General features: G+C 38.5%; 3 protein-coding genes across 3 annotated transcripts; all 3 read right to left on the bottom strand.

Moving 5' to 3' along the window:
- Positions 1 to 737: 737 nt before the first annotated feature.
- On the bottom strand, positions 738 to 1,733 carry LOC127409714 (trace amine-associated receptor 13c-like). Its single transcript, XM_051644467.1, has one exon. The coding sequence runs from the start codon at positions 1,731 to 1,733 to the stop codon at positions 738 to 740; it is 996 nt and encodes a 331-aa protein (XP_051500427.1).
- Positions 1,734 to 5,878: 4,145 nt separating this feature from the next.
- On the bottom strand, positions 5,879 to 6,904 carry LOC127409703 (trace amine-associated receptor 13c-like). Its single transcript, XM_051644451.1, has one exon. It carries the CDS (start codon positions 6,902 to 6,904, stop codon positions 5,879 to 5,881), a length of 1,026 nt encoding a protein of 341 aa, XP_051500411.1.
- An 8,287-nt stretch (positions 6,905 to 15,191) lies between these two features.
- Positions 15,192 to 16,217, bottom strand: LOC127409702 (trace amine-associated receptor 13c-like). The gene has a single exon (XM_051644450.1). It carries the CDS (start codon positions 16,215 to 16,217, stop codon positions 15,192 to 15,194), a length of 1,026 nt encoding a protein of 341 aa, XP_051500410.1.
- Between the last annotated feature and the right edge of the window lie 1,703 nt (positions 16,218 to 17,920).

The raw sequence follows: 17,920 nt of genomic DNA, 5'->3' as shown, positions 1-17,920 counted from the left end.
CTGTAATGATGCACCCTTTATATTGCACTTCTTAGCAGCATACATTAGTTGTTTTTATGTGCTCTATGAACATTAAGCTCATAAGGGTCAAACAGAAAAAATATTCCAACCTCAAGAGGAGTATCAGTATCACCCTGAAGAAACATCAGGGTGTAAAAGAGGGAAAACTCACAAGTCTTTCAACATTTATCCATAATTAACCATTTAAAACATATTTACTAATCGTTAAATTCTAAAACAAATGATGCAGTATTTCTAATAGTAATATGACACTTTTTGAACATTACAGAGTATGGTAGGCCTATCAGACTTTTGCATGACAGTCAAACATTGAAACAATCATATTTTGCTGCTGTGGTTTGTTGAAGCAATGAAGTCTGTGAAAATTGTATTTATTTGAAAGCTTGTTAGCGAATGGCTGTTTTAGAAATCCAATAAAAGTAGACATCACATGTAAGACATACAGGCCCTACAAGAAATACACAAATCACACACAGACTTGTGTAATAAATATTATTTACACATGGGACAATTATTATAAACACAGTTACAATACCCTGCACATTATACAGTAATGACCCCTTTTTGTCTGCCTTTCTGTGGATTGTCATTCTAAAAGCTAAAAGAACCAGGCAGGTAAAGGTTTTAGAGCATTTATTTCTCTTTATCAAAAAGCAAACATCAGATTACCCACATGCACATGTACATTTACTAACAATACGCATATTGTCATATCATCAGTCTTCAGGAAATAAGTTAAATTGCTTACTTGCTGCCTGAAATATTTTTAGTGTAAGCACAAGCTTTGCTGACTTTTTGAACCATGGGTATGATACTGCATATATAAAAGGGTTGATGCATGAATTAGTGTAAAATAAGCACAGTAAAGCAGAGAAAGTTTCATAAGAATTTTGAAAATGTTGTATATTAATTGTCATTATATACCAGGGAATCCAGCAAATTAAATAAACGAACACAATAGTGCCCAGTGTTTTTGTTGCTTTCATTTCTGATTTCCTGGATGACTTTTGATTTATCTGAGATGCTCCTTTCTTTGTAGAATTGGAAATTGCTTTAGCTTGTCTCAAGGCCACTTTGAGGATTTTTATGTACAGAATTACCATCACTATACATGGAGCTAAAAAGCTGACTATCAAATCAATTGGACCCCGTGAGTTGCTCACAGGCACTGCACACTCCCTCATACAAATCAAAGTTGTTCCTGGCTGGTTTGAATAGTCAAAGCCTATTATTACTAGATTATATAAGATGGACATAGTCCACCCAAAACCTATATAGCTGAGTGTTTTTCTAATGGTCATTTTTGACATATACTGGAGTGGATTACACACAGCAAAATATCGATCAATAGCTACAAACACAATATTCATGAGTGACACAGACCCAATAATGGACACGATGACATTAAAGATAAGACATTGGGACTTGCCCATATAAAAACAAGAGTTAATGCTTCTAATGCTTTCAACTGGCATCACACACATTCCCACCAGGAAGTCAGACACGGCCAGGGAAAGAACGATGAGGTTGGTGGGGGTGTGAAGCTGTTTGAAAACAGCAATAGACACAATGACAAGTAGATTTCCACACACCGTGAGCATACAGATTACAGATATATACAAGAACAACAAGACATTGAAATAATTAAAATGAAAGTTTAGAGAACAGCTTGTATTCCTGAATGGAAAGCAATGATAGTCAGCTGATTCCATGAGGAAGTCTTCACAGCTTTAAAGTTCAACATCCATGTTTATGATAAGAATAAAGAATCCTAAAGCAGAGCTCCACTGCCAGTGAGCAGGAGTTGATCTTTCTCCTCAGCTTTAAAAGAAAATGACACGCATCTCTTTTCGTTGATGGGAGTGGACAGGAATTACATCAGCAGCAGCTAGAATTAGCCATGGGACCACAAACATTTTTACCCTGTTTAATGAGCCTGTTGTTGCATCAAACCAAGAATGTATTTCATGTCAGATATTTTGAATTCTTACATCTCAAATAATATCTAATCGTGATGCTACAAAATGTGCATGCAAATATACTGATATCCGATTATTTAGCACAGCATCTGCCAATACCGATAGTTTGGTGATTCTGCTTTTTATGCTACCTTGTTTCAAATCACTGATGCTGTAATTAATCACACAACTTTTGAAATACATAACTTTATTCTCTATGTCTCTACATGTCTTCTGTGTTTCAGAGTAACTGGTCTCAGTTATAAACAAAACACTGAATCATAATGCACATTAACTCACATTAACATTCTTAAAGGAAGGGGAGCCTGGGTAGCTCATTGGTAAAACACGCTGGCTACCACCCCTGGAGTTCGCTAGTTTGCTAGTTCTAATCCCAGGGCATGCTGAGTGACTCCAGCTAGGTCTCCTAAGCAACCAAACTGGTCCGGTTGCTAGGGAGGGTAGAGCCACATGGGGTAACCTCCTCGTGGTCGCTATAATGTGGTTCGCTCTCGGTGGGGCGCGTGGTGGATTGAGCATGGATGCCGCGGTAGATGGCGTGAAGCCTCCACACGCGCTATGTCTCCATGGCAACACACTCAACAAGCCATGTGATAAGACGTGCGGGTTGACGGTCTCAGACACAGAGGCAACTGGGATTCATCCTCCGCCACCCAGACTGAGGTAAATCACTACATGACCGTGAGGACTTAGAGCGCATTGGGAACTGGACATTCCAAATTGGGAGAAAAAGGGGAAAAATCCAAAAATAAAATAAAAAATACATTCTTAAAGGAATATTCAGGTGGAAAACAAGTTAAGCTCAATCGACAGCATTTGTGGCATAATATTGATAACCACAAAAATTAAGTTTGACTTGCCCCTCCTTTTCTTTAAAAAAATCACCAATTTGGGTTACAGTAAGACACTTACAATGGAAGTGAAAGGGGCCAACCGTAAATGTTAAAATACTTACTGTTTCAAAAGTATTGCCATAAAACATAAACAATATGCATGATAACATGATTTAAGTGTGATAAAATCACTTACTAACCTTTTCTGTGTAAAGTTAAAGCCAATTTTACAACTTCATTTCCATGACATTGTAATGTCAACAAACCCCCAAAGCCTAAAATGACAGTAAAATGACGATTTAAACGACTTTACAGCTCAAATAACACATGCGTTTTAACAGAAGAATTAATGTAAGTGCTTTTATAAAATTAACTTAATATTTCTGCCTTTAAGCCCTCCAAAAATTGGCCCCATTCACTTCCATTGTATGTGACTCACTGTAACCCAGATTTGTGCTTTTTTTATTTTTTTTTTTAAAGAAAAGGACGGATAAATCGAAATTATTTTTTGTGGTAATCAACATTGTCACAAATGCTGTAGATTGAGTTTAAGTTGTATTGAACCCGTAATATTCTTTTAATTTACATAAACTCAATTCTGAATAGCCTCCTGTCAGGCTCAAATTAAAAACCTGAAATTATATGTGCATAAACCCTCAAAATTCATTTTGCATAAATCAGAATGCACATTAAGGTGTTGGATTACATTAGGATTATGCATTAGGATGATGTGTTTTCTCACAACTAAGACATATTTGGACATATTCCCTGACATTTGGAAGTGTTTAACCCACAGCTAGTTGTTAAAGTGGATCAATCCTCCAGGGCCTCAACACCTAAGTAGATAGTAGAATCCATCGTACGGTTTATCTTAGTTTTGTGGCCCGTTTCCAAAAGCCAGCGTAATTTAAGTAGTATTGCGTAATCGAAAAAACACTAAGAGCATATATTACGTCATACAATTTAAACTGGCAGTGTTGTGATGCTTAGCTACACTTTCTGCAGAAACTTTAATATCAGGATATCTATGTCTAATTTATTTTATTTTTATTGACAAGGCTAAAATAATAATAAAGGCATAAAATAGATAAATAGATAATTAAGTAGTAATCAAATAAAGCATGATTGTTAATCATGCATGATTGTTACAGACAAGAATACAAATTTAAATGATAGGGAGTGAAGAAAAAATGTCATTGACAATTACCAATTTTGGGAGGAAAGAGCAGACCTCCTTTTAAACGGTGAATGTCCCTAAAGTACAGCTTCCACACATCTCCTTATTTTGCATTATGCAATAGGCCTACTGGTAACACAGTGAACCTCCATAACCATTGGCAGGATCATTTACAGGGCCTCAGTGGATAACCGCAGTATTCACTGACCCCGGAAGCTTGCACCTTGGCCAGTAGTGGAATTTGTGGAAAAACAAAGTTACAAATGCACTGATGAACTAAGCAGTGATTGTGCAAAAGCAGCCTAATAGATAGTCCTAATAGATTTTAAAGTAGTTAATTAAGTAGTTAATTCATTCGAGTATTACAGTAAAAAAAAAAAAAAAAAACTTTAAACATTTCCTAGCAAGGTAAATTGTATTTACATAGCTACACACAAATATATAATGAAGTTACAATGACGAGTGACACTAAACGGTCACATCAGCACATCACAAATGGACAGCAACTCTCTTAAGTAGCACTGTCCTCTTAAGTGCGTCCTCGCAAGTTCATGTTAATACAAGAACATTCATAAAATCGCTCACAGACTCTTTCCAACTAAGATCAATTGTTATTGTGAAACGAGGACCAACAGTTTTGAGGGCGGTCACTGCCAGGTATACGGAGGTGGGAGTTTTGGACTTTTCAGGTGGTCCCTTACCCACCGTAGGCAAAATTTACAATGATCTTGAACAATTTAGCCATGACGCCATCGGACCAGCTTAAATACTGGACAAATCGCATTACGTATTGATTTGATGGACGCATCTTTTCATCTTTAGATATAGGATGATCTCGTATTTTACGGAAGGGTGGCAACCCTAAGCCATCTAATAATTGCTTTTATTGGCAGATACCGATGTTTGGCTGAAATAAATCAAAAGTAAAATGTTAAATATAAGTCTTAAGTGGAATAGGAGGGAGCAGGACTAGTTGTCATGTTGTTGTCATAAGGGGGATATCTCAGTAACTAATGATTTTGAGTCATAAGTCCAATTACACAAATGTGAGTTTTTTTACTAGCAGCAGTTTTTTATGTTGGTTTCAAACACCTACTTCAAAAATGTCTTAAATTGGAATTTTTGTTTCTGTCCTACAAATGAAATTCCAATGTAATCATCGCTCTCGAGTAAACAAGTGAACACAATAAAACCACACATACTGTAGCATACATTTAGGCAAGGGTCATATACTGAAAGTATATTTTTAACCAAAAGGTTTAAATGTGTTTTCAGGACAAAGCCAAGGCAAGGCAAGTTTATTTATAAAGCACATTTCATACATAATAGCAATTCAAAGTGCTTTACATAAAAATGATAAAGAAAATACAATGGCATTTTTATAAATTAAAGGTTTTGTGACAAATATATTGGGAAAAGTTGTCACATGAAATTTAAATGTTATTGTATACAGTTGGCTAAAACAATAGTTTGATATTTCATATGTTACCTTTTACATATTTGCTGTTTCATGTATTGTATTGCGATACACTTTTTTTTTTTTTTTTTTTGGCTGAAAAGCCTACAATAGCCTGTTTATAAGATGATTCAAATGAAAAGTGTTAACAATGGCTTTCTTTTATTTGTCTCTGCATAGTAAGATTGGAAAAAAAGTACTTTAACATCAAAAGCATTACACAAATCACCTTTAAATTGTGTATGGTAAAAGATGTGTCACAGTGTTACAAGATCATTACAGTAGTCTTTATTTATGTGATTCGTGCACTTTATTGTAAGTCATGTAAGTAAGGAAACAACATGATGACCCATATGCTGCAAAGTGAGGTCAGATCGAAATAAAAAAAAGAAAGAAGGAAACCGATAATGAGTCAGACAGTGAAAACATTGATGTCAGAAGAGTTAGGTTCAAATATTCGCATTGTTATAATAAGGGAAAGGGTTTTTCTAAACCATGGGTAGAAAAGGCCATATATGATGGGGTTTAAGGTGGAATTCAAGTACCCAAACCAGAGAAACACTTCAAAGAGTGCAGCTGGGGTGGAAAAGTTCATGTAGGGGTCAACCAAAGAGTTAACAAAAAATGGCAACCAGCAGATGATAAAGGCACCCACAACCACACCAAGAGTTTTTGCCGCTTTGCACTCAGATCGTCGAGAATTCTGAAACATACTCTCATTTTCATGCTGGTTTGCCTCACCAATTTTTCTTACATGCTTTTTTGCAATTAAGAAAATTCTGGCATACAGTCCGACCATAACAGAACAAGGCAGGAAGAACGTCATTAATGTATCTAGAGCCCCCCACAATGCATTGAAAAGGAGGATACAACTTCCCATACAATATATCGATTCTATGTATTCATCCAGCCCTTTCACATTAGCCTTTGAGTATAGTAAGCCATAAGAATACACTGCAACTACAGTCCAAATTAACAGCACCATGACCCATGCAACAGGTATGGTTATTCTTGTAGAGTACTGAAGCGGATAACACACAGCTTGGTATCGATCAATAGCAATAAACATGAGATGAAAAATAGACACAGATGTGAGGAACAAATCAAAACTGGAGTGAAGCAAACAGATGGCATCTCCATAGAACCAGCAGCCAATCACTGAACGAATAATACTGAAAGGCATGACTACTAATCCAAGCAACAGGTCTGCTAGAGCCAGAGACATCACCAGGATGTTGGTCGGTGTTTGGAGCTGTTTGAAGTGCGCTATGGAGATGATGACCACAGTATTTCCAAGAATAGTCACGACCATCGCCGAAACCAAAATGAGATACAACACTGTCTGTGAGGTTACACTGTGTATGCCTTGAACGCAAGAGTTGTTCGCAGCAGGATAACAGAATTGTGTTGAATCGTATTCTTGCAGTGATATATCCATCCTGTCTGCCTTGTTGTCTTTTTCTCTGCTCAGAAAACAAGAATCTATAAAATGCTGTCTTAGTTGAGACAGGTTAATATTGTGTCACACCGACATACTGTAAAAAGTAAGTGAAGAAGCCCTTAAATACTCTTCATTGTCTTCTCCAGCCCTCCCACATGACAAGACAGCAAATAAGAAATTCCAGACTGGAATTACATTATTTAAATTTTCTGGTTTGTCCATGGCTAATTTATCTTGTAATCTTGATGCATATAAATGTATAGTTGAACAAAATTTTATAAATGACAGTAAATGCAAGCGAAGTCATTTGTATCATAGAGGATAGATTCTTGTACTACATTAAATCACTAAACGGTGTACAATGTCTGTCTTGATATGTTCCTGCAAATTTGAACCTGATCTCATGAAAAAAAATTTGACATGGTATCTTACACGTATAGTGGCTGATCTGAGGTGAAATGTCCACTGAGTAACAAGTTAAAATTTCACCCAAACAAAGGAGTTTTTTAAGGTTAATGCTCAATTGGGTTTTAAATCAACAAAATGTCTCTGGTTACACATGAAACCTTGGTTCCCTGAGATGACAGGAACGAGACATTGCGGTAACACTATGGAGAATTCCTTCTCTGACGACTAGTATAATAGCCCTTGTATAATAACACCAATCCTGTGATTGGCAATGGTGTTTGAGTCCAGCCCCTTTAGGCACGCAGTTGGCCTATATAAGCGGGTGCGAAATAACCATTTCTTCAGAATTTTCTGACTAAGAGACAAGAGCGCATCGCTCGTACCTCGAAACTCTGAAGTAGCAGTGAGGCCAGTTTTTGCAATGTCTTGTTCCCTTTATCTGAGGGAACCGAGGTTACATGTGTAACCGGAGATGTTCCCTTTCGATTACTGTTCACTCGACATTGCGTTAACACTATAGGGAACAGAGTCCCTTCACACTGCACAATATGACGTCATACCCCCAGAGGGACCTACCAGAGGTATAAACACTTGAAAAAGAATATGTATATGAAGTCACAGGTCTACAGGATGGTGACTTATTACAGACATGTGTTGGGCCTCATGTATTCATATAGAAGACAAAGGCAGGCCTAACACAGTCGTAAAACCTAACTCAGGCCCACATAAGTCATAAATCTTACTGATAAAAACTGCACCAAAATCAAACAAAGGGAGTCCAAAACAGACTACAAATCCCATGAAGCCTTGCTCACTAAAGGATCGAACTCTCAACTCCTATTGGATGAGGCACACAACAGAAAGCACCTCAACCATGACATCATCAGGAGTAGAAATACCTCTGAAAAGCTTCCAGGATTTGCTTCCAGCAACTTTGCCCACCGTGCGTAGATGCAGCTCATCACTGCTCTCAGGTGTAGCCTCGTGGCACAAGGAAGTAACGTCCGACTTGAAACTGTGGCCTTACAATCTCCATCTCGCTGGATGAGTTGAGATTACTCTGTGTTCCACTGAACACTCTAACGGATCCGAAGGAGACCGCCGAGCAATCCGCATCTTCATCCGTTTGCCTGCAGAAGTGAAGAGATAAAAGATTTCTCTTCCATCTTCAATCAAGTTGACATCGCTGATTTCTCCGCCAGCCCGCAGAGAATCAGCAGCCGTACTGCCCGCCGGCAGAGCGAGGAAACGGCCTCCCGTCATCATCCGAGCCTCGAGGAACCGAGTCAGAGTTAAAGGACGGATGAACACACATTCTATGTCCTCATGCGATTCAAGTAAGAGGTTTACGTCTGGGCAGAGATAGAATATTATAGTGTGTTATTCTTGTGTATCAACGTTATTGCTTGTACAGTTTACGGACTGCCGTGTCTGCTCATTGCGATTAATACTCAGGGTATTTGATTATCATGAATGAGGTTTGCTGTATTGTAGTCCAACCACATTGGACTGTTGTGCATTTCTGCCATCGCGGGTGAGACCGGCAAACTGAGTTTATCCATTAAAGAATCAAAGACCACGGGACAGTTTACAGGCCGTCCACCGCGTCTCTGAGTGATAAACTAACAGCTGCTTTCTCTCCCACGATCGCGAAACCGGCTTTGGGGCCGTCACTTAATTCTCTCTCTCTCTCTCTCGTACTAACCACACACACACACGCGACCCCTCACAAACATTCTCGCACACATTTTTGGCTAGTAGATAGCTTTGTGATAAAGCTCAGTTTTGTCCCTAAGCTATCGTACAAGCGGATACACGCGGTAACTGGTAGACGCCATTGACTGGTTTCTCTCCAGCCACTTTCGCGGCCATATTCTCTGGTCGGAAGTCTCGCGTGACATACTCTCCATGAGAGTCACGTCTGCCATTTTGTGCGCGTCCCTCCTTACACACACACACACACACACACACACACACACCACACACACACACACACACACACTAACTGTATTAATTATTAATTTATATTACTGCATAAATAAACTTTGTTATATTACAAAGAGAAGTGTTTTGGTTTGTTTTGCATACACCTGTGTCATGCTGACGGGATGTCAGTGCTCGGATTCAAGCCTTCATTCATTGTTTTTTTCCCCCGAAAATCGATATTCTTCGGATGTCGATTTTCCTAAGAAAACAATCTAATACTGAGAATGTTACACTATCTGGTTATTAGTCCCTGATTCCAGGGTGGTGCCCCGTCAATATTAATCCTTATTAACATTCTATTGATTTTTGATAATTGTTAATTATCTTTGATGATTGTTGAATTTGAATGATCAATAAGCTAGTGTTCATTTTAATTAAAATTTCATCAATGTTAATGACTGGTGATTATCTTTGATAATTGTTGATTTAAAAATCTAAACAACCAGTAAAGCCCTACACATGCCTTCAAGTGTATAGATTAATGAATAACCCCACATGGTGAAAACCATCCAGAATCCCCATTAGCTCCGGAAACCAGGACAGATTGGGCCTCTCGTACTTTGCAGATGACAGAATGAAGGAGGCGTCCCAGGGGAGATGCATACTTGCGTTTTGCTGGCCATTTGTGGGCCATGGCTTCCTCCCCCAGCGGGGCTTGGGACATGGAGTACCAGAGGGGACAGTGGGCATTCTCCGCGGAGTCAAATAGGTTGAATTCCGCTTTGCCGAATACTTCCCAAATCCTTAGGACCATCTGAGGATGAAGTCTCCATTCCCCCGGCAATGCTCCTTGGCGTGACAGCAGATCCGCTCCACAGTTCAGACGGCCTGGGATATATGTTGCTCGCAGGGAGAGGAGGTGGCACCCGCTACACAGGAGAAGGCGCTGTGTTGGCTGGGAGAAAGTGTGCTTTTTGCCCACTTGACATTGAGACCTAGGCTGTTCAAATGGCAAAGTAGTAAGTCTCTTTGCTTGGTGCAAGCACCGCATTAATACATTTTGTGAGCGTACAGGGATACTACTACGTACTATGGTCTTGTTACAAATACCACTGATAATAAATACATTTAAATTTTCATAAGGGCAAATGCAAAATACACTATTTATTTATTTATTTTTTTAGATGAAATAGAAATGTGTAAATCCTAATAAATAGCCTAAAATATTTGTGTAAGAAAATATAACTGATTTTGTTTGTCTCCAGAAATTCCAAGAGATGACTCATTTGACCTGATGAAAGGAGATCCAACTCAGTCACACTGTTAGAATAATTTAGTCACATAAATTAGGTGTTAACTTTTAACTTTTTATAGATGTTATATATAACCTTACTGTTGTTGATACCAGTAAATTTACATCTACATCCAACTTAAAATCAATGCTGTAATGTAGAATGAGCATTTCAGTGGGACAAAATATGCAATATTATTGGTCTTTTCACTTATTTATGAAATATAATAACAATACCACTTTTATTATTAGTTTCTGTCTTTCCATTTTCATTTTATGGGCCCCAGATATAGCCCTCCACCTGCTTAAATTTAAGAAACGCAAGGTTTGGTCTCACATTCATGACACGTAATCCTGCTGAATTTATTAAAAAAACTTTAAAATTATGCAATGCATCGAAGTTGCATCGAGCAAATTAAGAAAATAATACAAATACTGAGTTTTGTGTTTTATGTTTTTTTTCTTTTTTTTTGGTAACAGTGTCTCGGCTTTCAAATTATTTTACATAATTTTTTTTTGTGTGGGGGGTGGGGCTGGGGTAAGGGAATGAAGTAGGGGGGCGTTCATCAAAAAAAGGTTGAGAACCACTGTGAAACGCAGTTGACCTCGAACGCGAATCTCAAGAACAGCCTGTGATGCAGTGCAATTTGTACATGAAAGTATGCGTCTTTCAGATCTATTGATGCAAACCAGATGTGCAATAAGATCTGTTTCTTAGTTATCATTTTTAATGGACGCTTTAAAATTTTTTAATCATTTTAAGCGCACGATACAAGCATCTCAAATCTAAAATGAGCCGAAACCTGCCATCTTTTTTCGGTATTTCGGAACAATCTCTATAGCTTTCTTTGTGAGAAGAAGGTTTTTTCAGTTGGTGCAGGGATCGCGCTGAGGTGGACAAGGTTTTCGCTTGGGCCATGGTTTATGTGGCTTCACTGAAGTCTCAGTGGCAGCCCTTGGCGGTGCTGGAGTGGCAGGAGTGGGTTTCTTTGATGGGCATTGACCCAAAGTAGAGCAGAAGGGTGCCGGGTGAGAGGAAGAACTGCCTCTCTTCGGTAGGAAGTGCTTCATTGCTTGAGATTGCTTTTGCGGCATGATGAAGCGCTCCATAAAGCCTTCCAAGGCGTTGCCAAACAGACCAGCTAGGAGGTCGGCTTTCTCCACATCATGCATCTCTCTGAGAGTCAGACAAACATGTCAGTCCAGAATCACCAGGTTGCTCATTCTCTTTCCGATTGCCTGAGCTGTGACTTTTGTGGCAAGTCTGAAGTGGTGCAGAGCTCTTTAAACAGATCTGGATCTGTGGTCTTGCTCGTCCATTTGTTTGAGGAGCCTGGCTTGCAGAAACCTAGAGCACCACCATACTGTGGAGTGCTGAACCAGCCTGGCCCACCACCATATAAGCTGTTCCTGCCAGTGTGGACATCAGTAGACATGACTTAGAGGGATGGCCGGGGTGGGTCTTCCAACCCATGACGGAAGAGTTGGGCTGCAACCGCCTCTTGGAGTGGACCACCTCGGTGAGAACGGCAGCCCCTCTGATCTGGACGCGTGACGAGTAGGGTGCGTGCTAGGTCTTTGTGAGCTCCATGTGGACTGCTTGGAAGAATGGTGCAGCTTTTCTGACCGTGGTCTGCTGACGACAGCCGTTCTGCAGAAACAACTCATCCAGGTGAGATTTTACTGGCTCTTCTGGAGGGGACCACTCGAGACCAAGTTCCTCAACCGCCCGTGTGAAGACTTGAAGGAAGAAAATTCTAAAGAAATGTTGATTTCGCACCCGCTTATATATACCAACTGCGTGCCTAAATGGGCGGGTCTCAAACACCATTGCCAATCACAGGATTGCCGTTATTGTACAAGGGCTTCAACTAGTCGTCGGAGAAGGAATTCCCCATAACGTTACCGCAATGTTTAGTGAACCGTAATTGAAAGGGAACCTTCCTCCCTACCCTAAACCTCAATTTTATCTCCTTTTTTAAATAGAAAAACACTAAACACTATACACTCTATAAACATTTTATTTTCAATTAATTTTCATTTAGTTTGTTTAAAAACATTTTTTATCAAGGTACGGGTAAAGGCTTAGACACTGGTGCTTGACCTTAAAAATATTTACAATATTACACTGTGAATAAACATTTCTAAACACGTCATGGGTTGTTTGTTAACCATATTATCTAATTATCATCACAATGACGCAACTCCACGTTTACTCTGAGTGACTGGCAGGTGTGTTCGCATTGGTAGGGATTAGCGCAAGGTGTGAGTCCTTTGCAGTTTAATGAGGAAAGGTGTGAATGTACCCATAAACAGCAGCACATCTTGTCATTAGTTGTCATTTCCATTACAGGATTACTCTCGAGGTAGAACTGACATATGCAGTGGCGAATTCTCAGGGCCAGCAAAGCCTTCTCTGCTGGCCTAACATGCCAAAGAAATAAATATTTTTCATCCTTTCATTCTCAATCACCTTTTTGCCTATGTATTTTTAATTGCTTTCCACTCTTAATTAATCTACAAACAAATAGAGAAAAAACGAAAAGTTAATCCAGTCAGAATTTATTCCTTGATGCTTACAAGCAAGTGACAACTGTTTCACAAATCATACAAATCACACGAGCCAAGCTTGTTAGCAGAGGCGGCGCATGAGTTTGAGCTCCACCCCCTCAGGCCTTCAGAATTTCCACAGAATCCCTCAACATTGCAAATGAATGAGCAACTAAAGTCAGATTGTCAGATTCATCAGCCAATCAGATTGATTTATTTGTTCTTGTTGGGTGTGATCTTTAGGATATGTCCCAGTCGAGGCCTTCTAGCTGACCTTGAGTGAAGCAATCACGCTTTAAGTGATGTACGTAATTTGAAAGCGAAGAGCGCGAGATTGTCATCACTGCCACGAGAAAGAGATCCTTATGGATTTAAAAACACGAGATGTTCTGCATGACTGTGTGATTGCTTAATTTATTAATCATGAAAGGAGGACTGATTTTCACCTCAAGTAAATTGGTAAGTGCTTTTTGCATTGTTATAGCAACATCAGGAGTTTTCTAAGTGTAAATAAGGCTGCTGGAGCATTCAGTGTCAGATCAAGTTTTGAAAAGTAGTGCTGCGTTCCATTCAACTCGGAAAGTCGGATTTTACAACTTCCTACTAGGAAAAGTGCAATGGAATGCATCTTGAAGTCAGAATTACAACTTGTAGGCTCGTGCATAAATTCTCAACTCCGATTTCGCCGAGATGCAGGTGCATGATGTCACACAAACATGTCGACATTCAGGGAGATATACAAAGTAAGTGATAAACATTCACTTTATTGAGTAATATCGATAAATGAGTTCGTTTCCACATATATTGTGGATACTAAAGTTTGTTTAACAAGCAGAAACAGGTATATAAAACATTATAATCTCTTTTGATAATCGTACACCTGTAGCACCAATGCTTGCGCTGCAGCATTCTTTATCAGTTGGGTTGCTAGGAGACATCTCTAATGAGAGTCAACCCCCTGCTAAGCGAACGGGAGCGTTGCAGTTCTGAATATCGGGGAATGGAATGCATTTATGGTCGTAGATATCATGTAGGAATATCCCACATCCAACTTGAATGGAATGCAGCATAACCGTGTACCCTGATGAAACGAAATGTATTGCAAGCGACATTTAAATCGCAAATATTATTAGATAGATTTTTCCAGGTATTATAGACCTCCTTGGTAGATTCATATGAAAAATTATGATTTTTGAATGTCTGTTCAGGAGACGTTCATTTAACAAACAGTCAAGCTACAGTTAAAATTAGGTTTGCTTGAGCATTAAGTGTCGTTTCAAGTTCTGGCTTTCGTGCGTGGACGTGTTTTTAAAATGTCAGTTGGTATTATTAGTTGACTGCCACATAATGTATGATGATGTAGTCATTGTGAAACTGTGTTTTCTTAATGGCATGAATGGCACTGAAGGCCTAGACTTAAAATGCACGGCCTGTGGCTGAACATATGTATTAAGACATTGTTTATCTGGGATGGAAGGATTTTGATTTTTGATCTTATTTAGAATTTAAATTTAAATGTAAAATATTTAATGGATGCTACACTGAATATATCAGGCACCAGTAACATGGGCATGTGTGACCACAGTTCTGCAAATATCTGTCAAAATAATAAAAGCATGAAAAGTTCATTGCTATCCAAATAGTATAGTATAGTGTTAATACAACATTTGCCAAAATGTTACAACAGAGGACACTGCACAGAATACAGAATTCACAGAATGCAAATAACTTGACCTTCCAAATACAGTTACTGGCCCAAAAGACAGTTATACACAAATGCAAAATAACTTTTTTATATTTCTGAGAAGGTAACAGGAAGTCACTCACATGCAACATGATAAGGTCATGTACTTAATATTTTGTGGAAAAATATACAATGTACATTCTGTATGATGTATTAAGCACATTGTATGCTGCACAGTATTCCTTTAAATAGTGTATGGTAAAAGATATGTCACAGTGTTACAATGATCTTTACAGTATTCTTTATTTACTTGATTCATGCACTTTATTGTAAGTCATGTAAATAAGGAAACAACATGTTGAACCATATGCTGCAAAGTGAGGTCAGATCAAAATTAAAAAAGAAAGAATGAAACCGAAAATGAGTCAAACAGTGAAAACATTGATGTCAGAAGAGTTAGGTTCAAATATTCGCATTGTTATAATGAGGGAAAGGGTTTTTCTAAACCATGGGTAGAAAAGGCCATATATGATGGGGTTTAAGGTGGAATTCAAGTACCCAAACCAGAGAAACACTTCAAAGAGTGCAGCTGGGGTAGAAAAGTTAATGTAGGGGTCAACCAAAGAGTTAACAAAAAATGGCAACCAGCAGATGATAAAGGCACCCACAACCACACCAAGAGTTTTTGCCGCTTTGCACTCAGATCGTCGAGAATTCTGAAACATACTCTCATTTTCATGCTGGTTTGCCTCACCAATTTTTCTTACATGCTTTTTTGCAGTTAAGAAAATTCTGGCATACAGTCCAACCATAACAGAACAAGGCAGGAAGAACGTCATTAATGTATCTAGAGCCCCCCACAATGCATTGAAAAGGAGGATACAACTTCCCATACAGTATATCGATTCTATGTATTCATCCAGCCCTTTCACATTAGCCTTTGAGTATAGTAAGCCATAAGAATACACTGCAACTACAGTCCAAATTAACAGCACCATGACCCATGCAACAGGTATGGTTATTCTTGTAGAGTACTGAAGCGGATAACACACAGCCTGGTATCGATCAATAGCAATGAACATTAGATGAAAAAGAGACACAGTTGAGAGGAACATATCAAAACTGGAGTGAAGCAAACAGATGGCATCTCCATAGAACCAGCAGCCAGTCACCGAACGAATAATACTGAAAGGCATGACTACTAATCCAAGCAACAGGTCTGCTAGAGCCAGAGACATCACCAGGATGTTGGTCGGTGTTTGGAGCTGTTTGAAGTGCGCTATGGAGATGATGACCACAGTATTTCCAAGAATAGTCACGACCATCGCCGAAACCAAAATGAGATACAACACTGTCTGTGAGGTTACACTGTGTGTGGCTTTAACGCAAGAGTTGTTCGCTTCAGGATAACAGAATTGTGTTGAATCATGTTCTTGCAGTGATAAATCCATCTTGTCTGTTGTGTTTTCTTTTTCTCTGCTCAGAAAACAAGAATCTATAAAATGCTGTCTTAGTTGAGACAGGTTAATTTTATGTCACACTGATATACTGTAAAGAGTAAGTGAAGAAGCCCTTAAATACTCTTCATTGTCTTCTCCAGCCCACCCACATGACAAGACAGCAAATAACAAATAACTCATTAAAAACATTTACATGTTTACATTTTCTGGTTTGGCCATGGCTAATTTATCTTGTAATATCGATGCATATAAATATATAGTTGAATGAAATTGTATAAATGACAGTAAATGAGAGCAAAGTCATTTGTATCATGGCGGATAGATTCTTGTACTTCTAAATGGTGTACAATGTCTGTCTTGATATGTTTCTGCAAATTTGAGCCTGATCTCATGACAAAAAGATGAAAAAAGATTTTTAAGGTTAATGCTCAATCGAGTTTTTAATCAACAAAACCTACCTCCCTATCCTAAATTTTCAAACTAAACCTAACCGATAGTGTCATAAAAGCAAATGTGAGATGAAAAATGCAAATGCTGAAGCAACCATATCATTTTGTGGTGCTTCTATGTCACTTTTTTTGTGTCATCAAGACTTTTTATGTTTAAAATATTGAAAATATTTTTTTGTCAATGTATCTTCATAGGAAGCAGAAAAAAACCACTACTAAGTTGTGTCAGTGCAAAAGATTTACATCAGAAAAATTTACTTTTTTAGGGCAACAAATTTTCATACATTTTTTTAAGTTAAATTGACTTGTCCAGGAATAAAGTATGTCGACTTCTGGGCTCTTCAGAGCTCGTACCCCGGGTCTTTGGATCGCAAGTGCAAAGCTCTATCAGTTGAGCTCCTATGCAATTTTACTGCATTCAAACAACCTTATAAATGTACATCCTGTAGCACTTGCCATAGATGTGCATACAAATGCTCAATGTGTTTAAGATCCATAACACTCTTTTCCAATTATCTGTTGTCCAATGTCTGTGTTTCTTTGCCCACTCTAACCTTTTCTTTTTGTTTTTCTGTTACAAAAGTGGCTTTTTCTTTGCAATTCTCCCCATAAGGCCTGCACCCCTGAGTCTTCTCTTTACTGTTGTACATGAAACTGGTGTTGAGCGGGTAGAATTCAATGAAGCTGTCAGCTGAGGACATGTGAGGCGTCTATTTCTCAAACTAGAGACTCTGATGTACTTATCCTCTTGTTTAGTTGTACATCTGGTCTTCCACATCTCTTTCTGTCCTTGTTAGAGCCAGTTGTCCTTTGTCTTTGAAGACTGTAGTGTACACCTTTGTATGAAATCTTCAGTTTTTTGGCAATTTAAAGCATTGTATAGTCTTCATTCCTCAAAACAATGATTGACTGACGAGTTTCTAGAGAAAGCTGCTTCTTTTTTGCCATTTTTGACCTAATATTGACCTTAAGACATGCCAGTCTATTGTATACTGTAGCAACTCAAAAACAAACACAAAGACAATGTTAAGCTTCATTTAACAAACCAAATAACTTTCATCTGTGTTTGATATAATGGCAAGTGATTTTCTAGTACCAAATTAGCAACTTAGCATGATTACTCAAGCATAAGGTGTTGGAGTGATGGCCGCTGGAAATGGGGCCTGTCTAGATTTTTTAAAATAGTGATGGTGCTGTTTTTTACAGCAAAATCTGTACATTATTCCAAACTTTTGGCCGCCATTG

Source organism: Myxocyprinus asiaticus, chromosome 19 (assembly GCF_019703515.2).
Source record: "Myxocyprinus asiaticus isolate MX2 ecotype Aquarium Trade chromosome 19, UBuf_Myxa_2, whole genome shotgun sequence".
Lineage (NCBI taxonomy): Eukaryota > Metazoa > Chordata > Actinopteri > Cypriniformes > Catostomidae > Myxocyprinus > Myxocyprinus asiaticus.
This window is presented reverse-complemented; position numbering and strand designations above follow the sequence as displayed.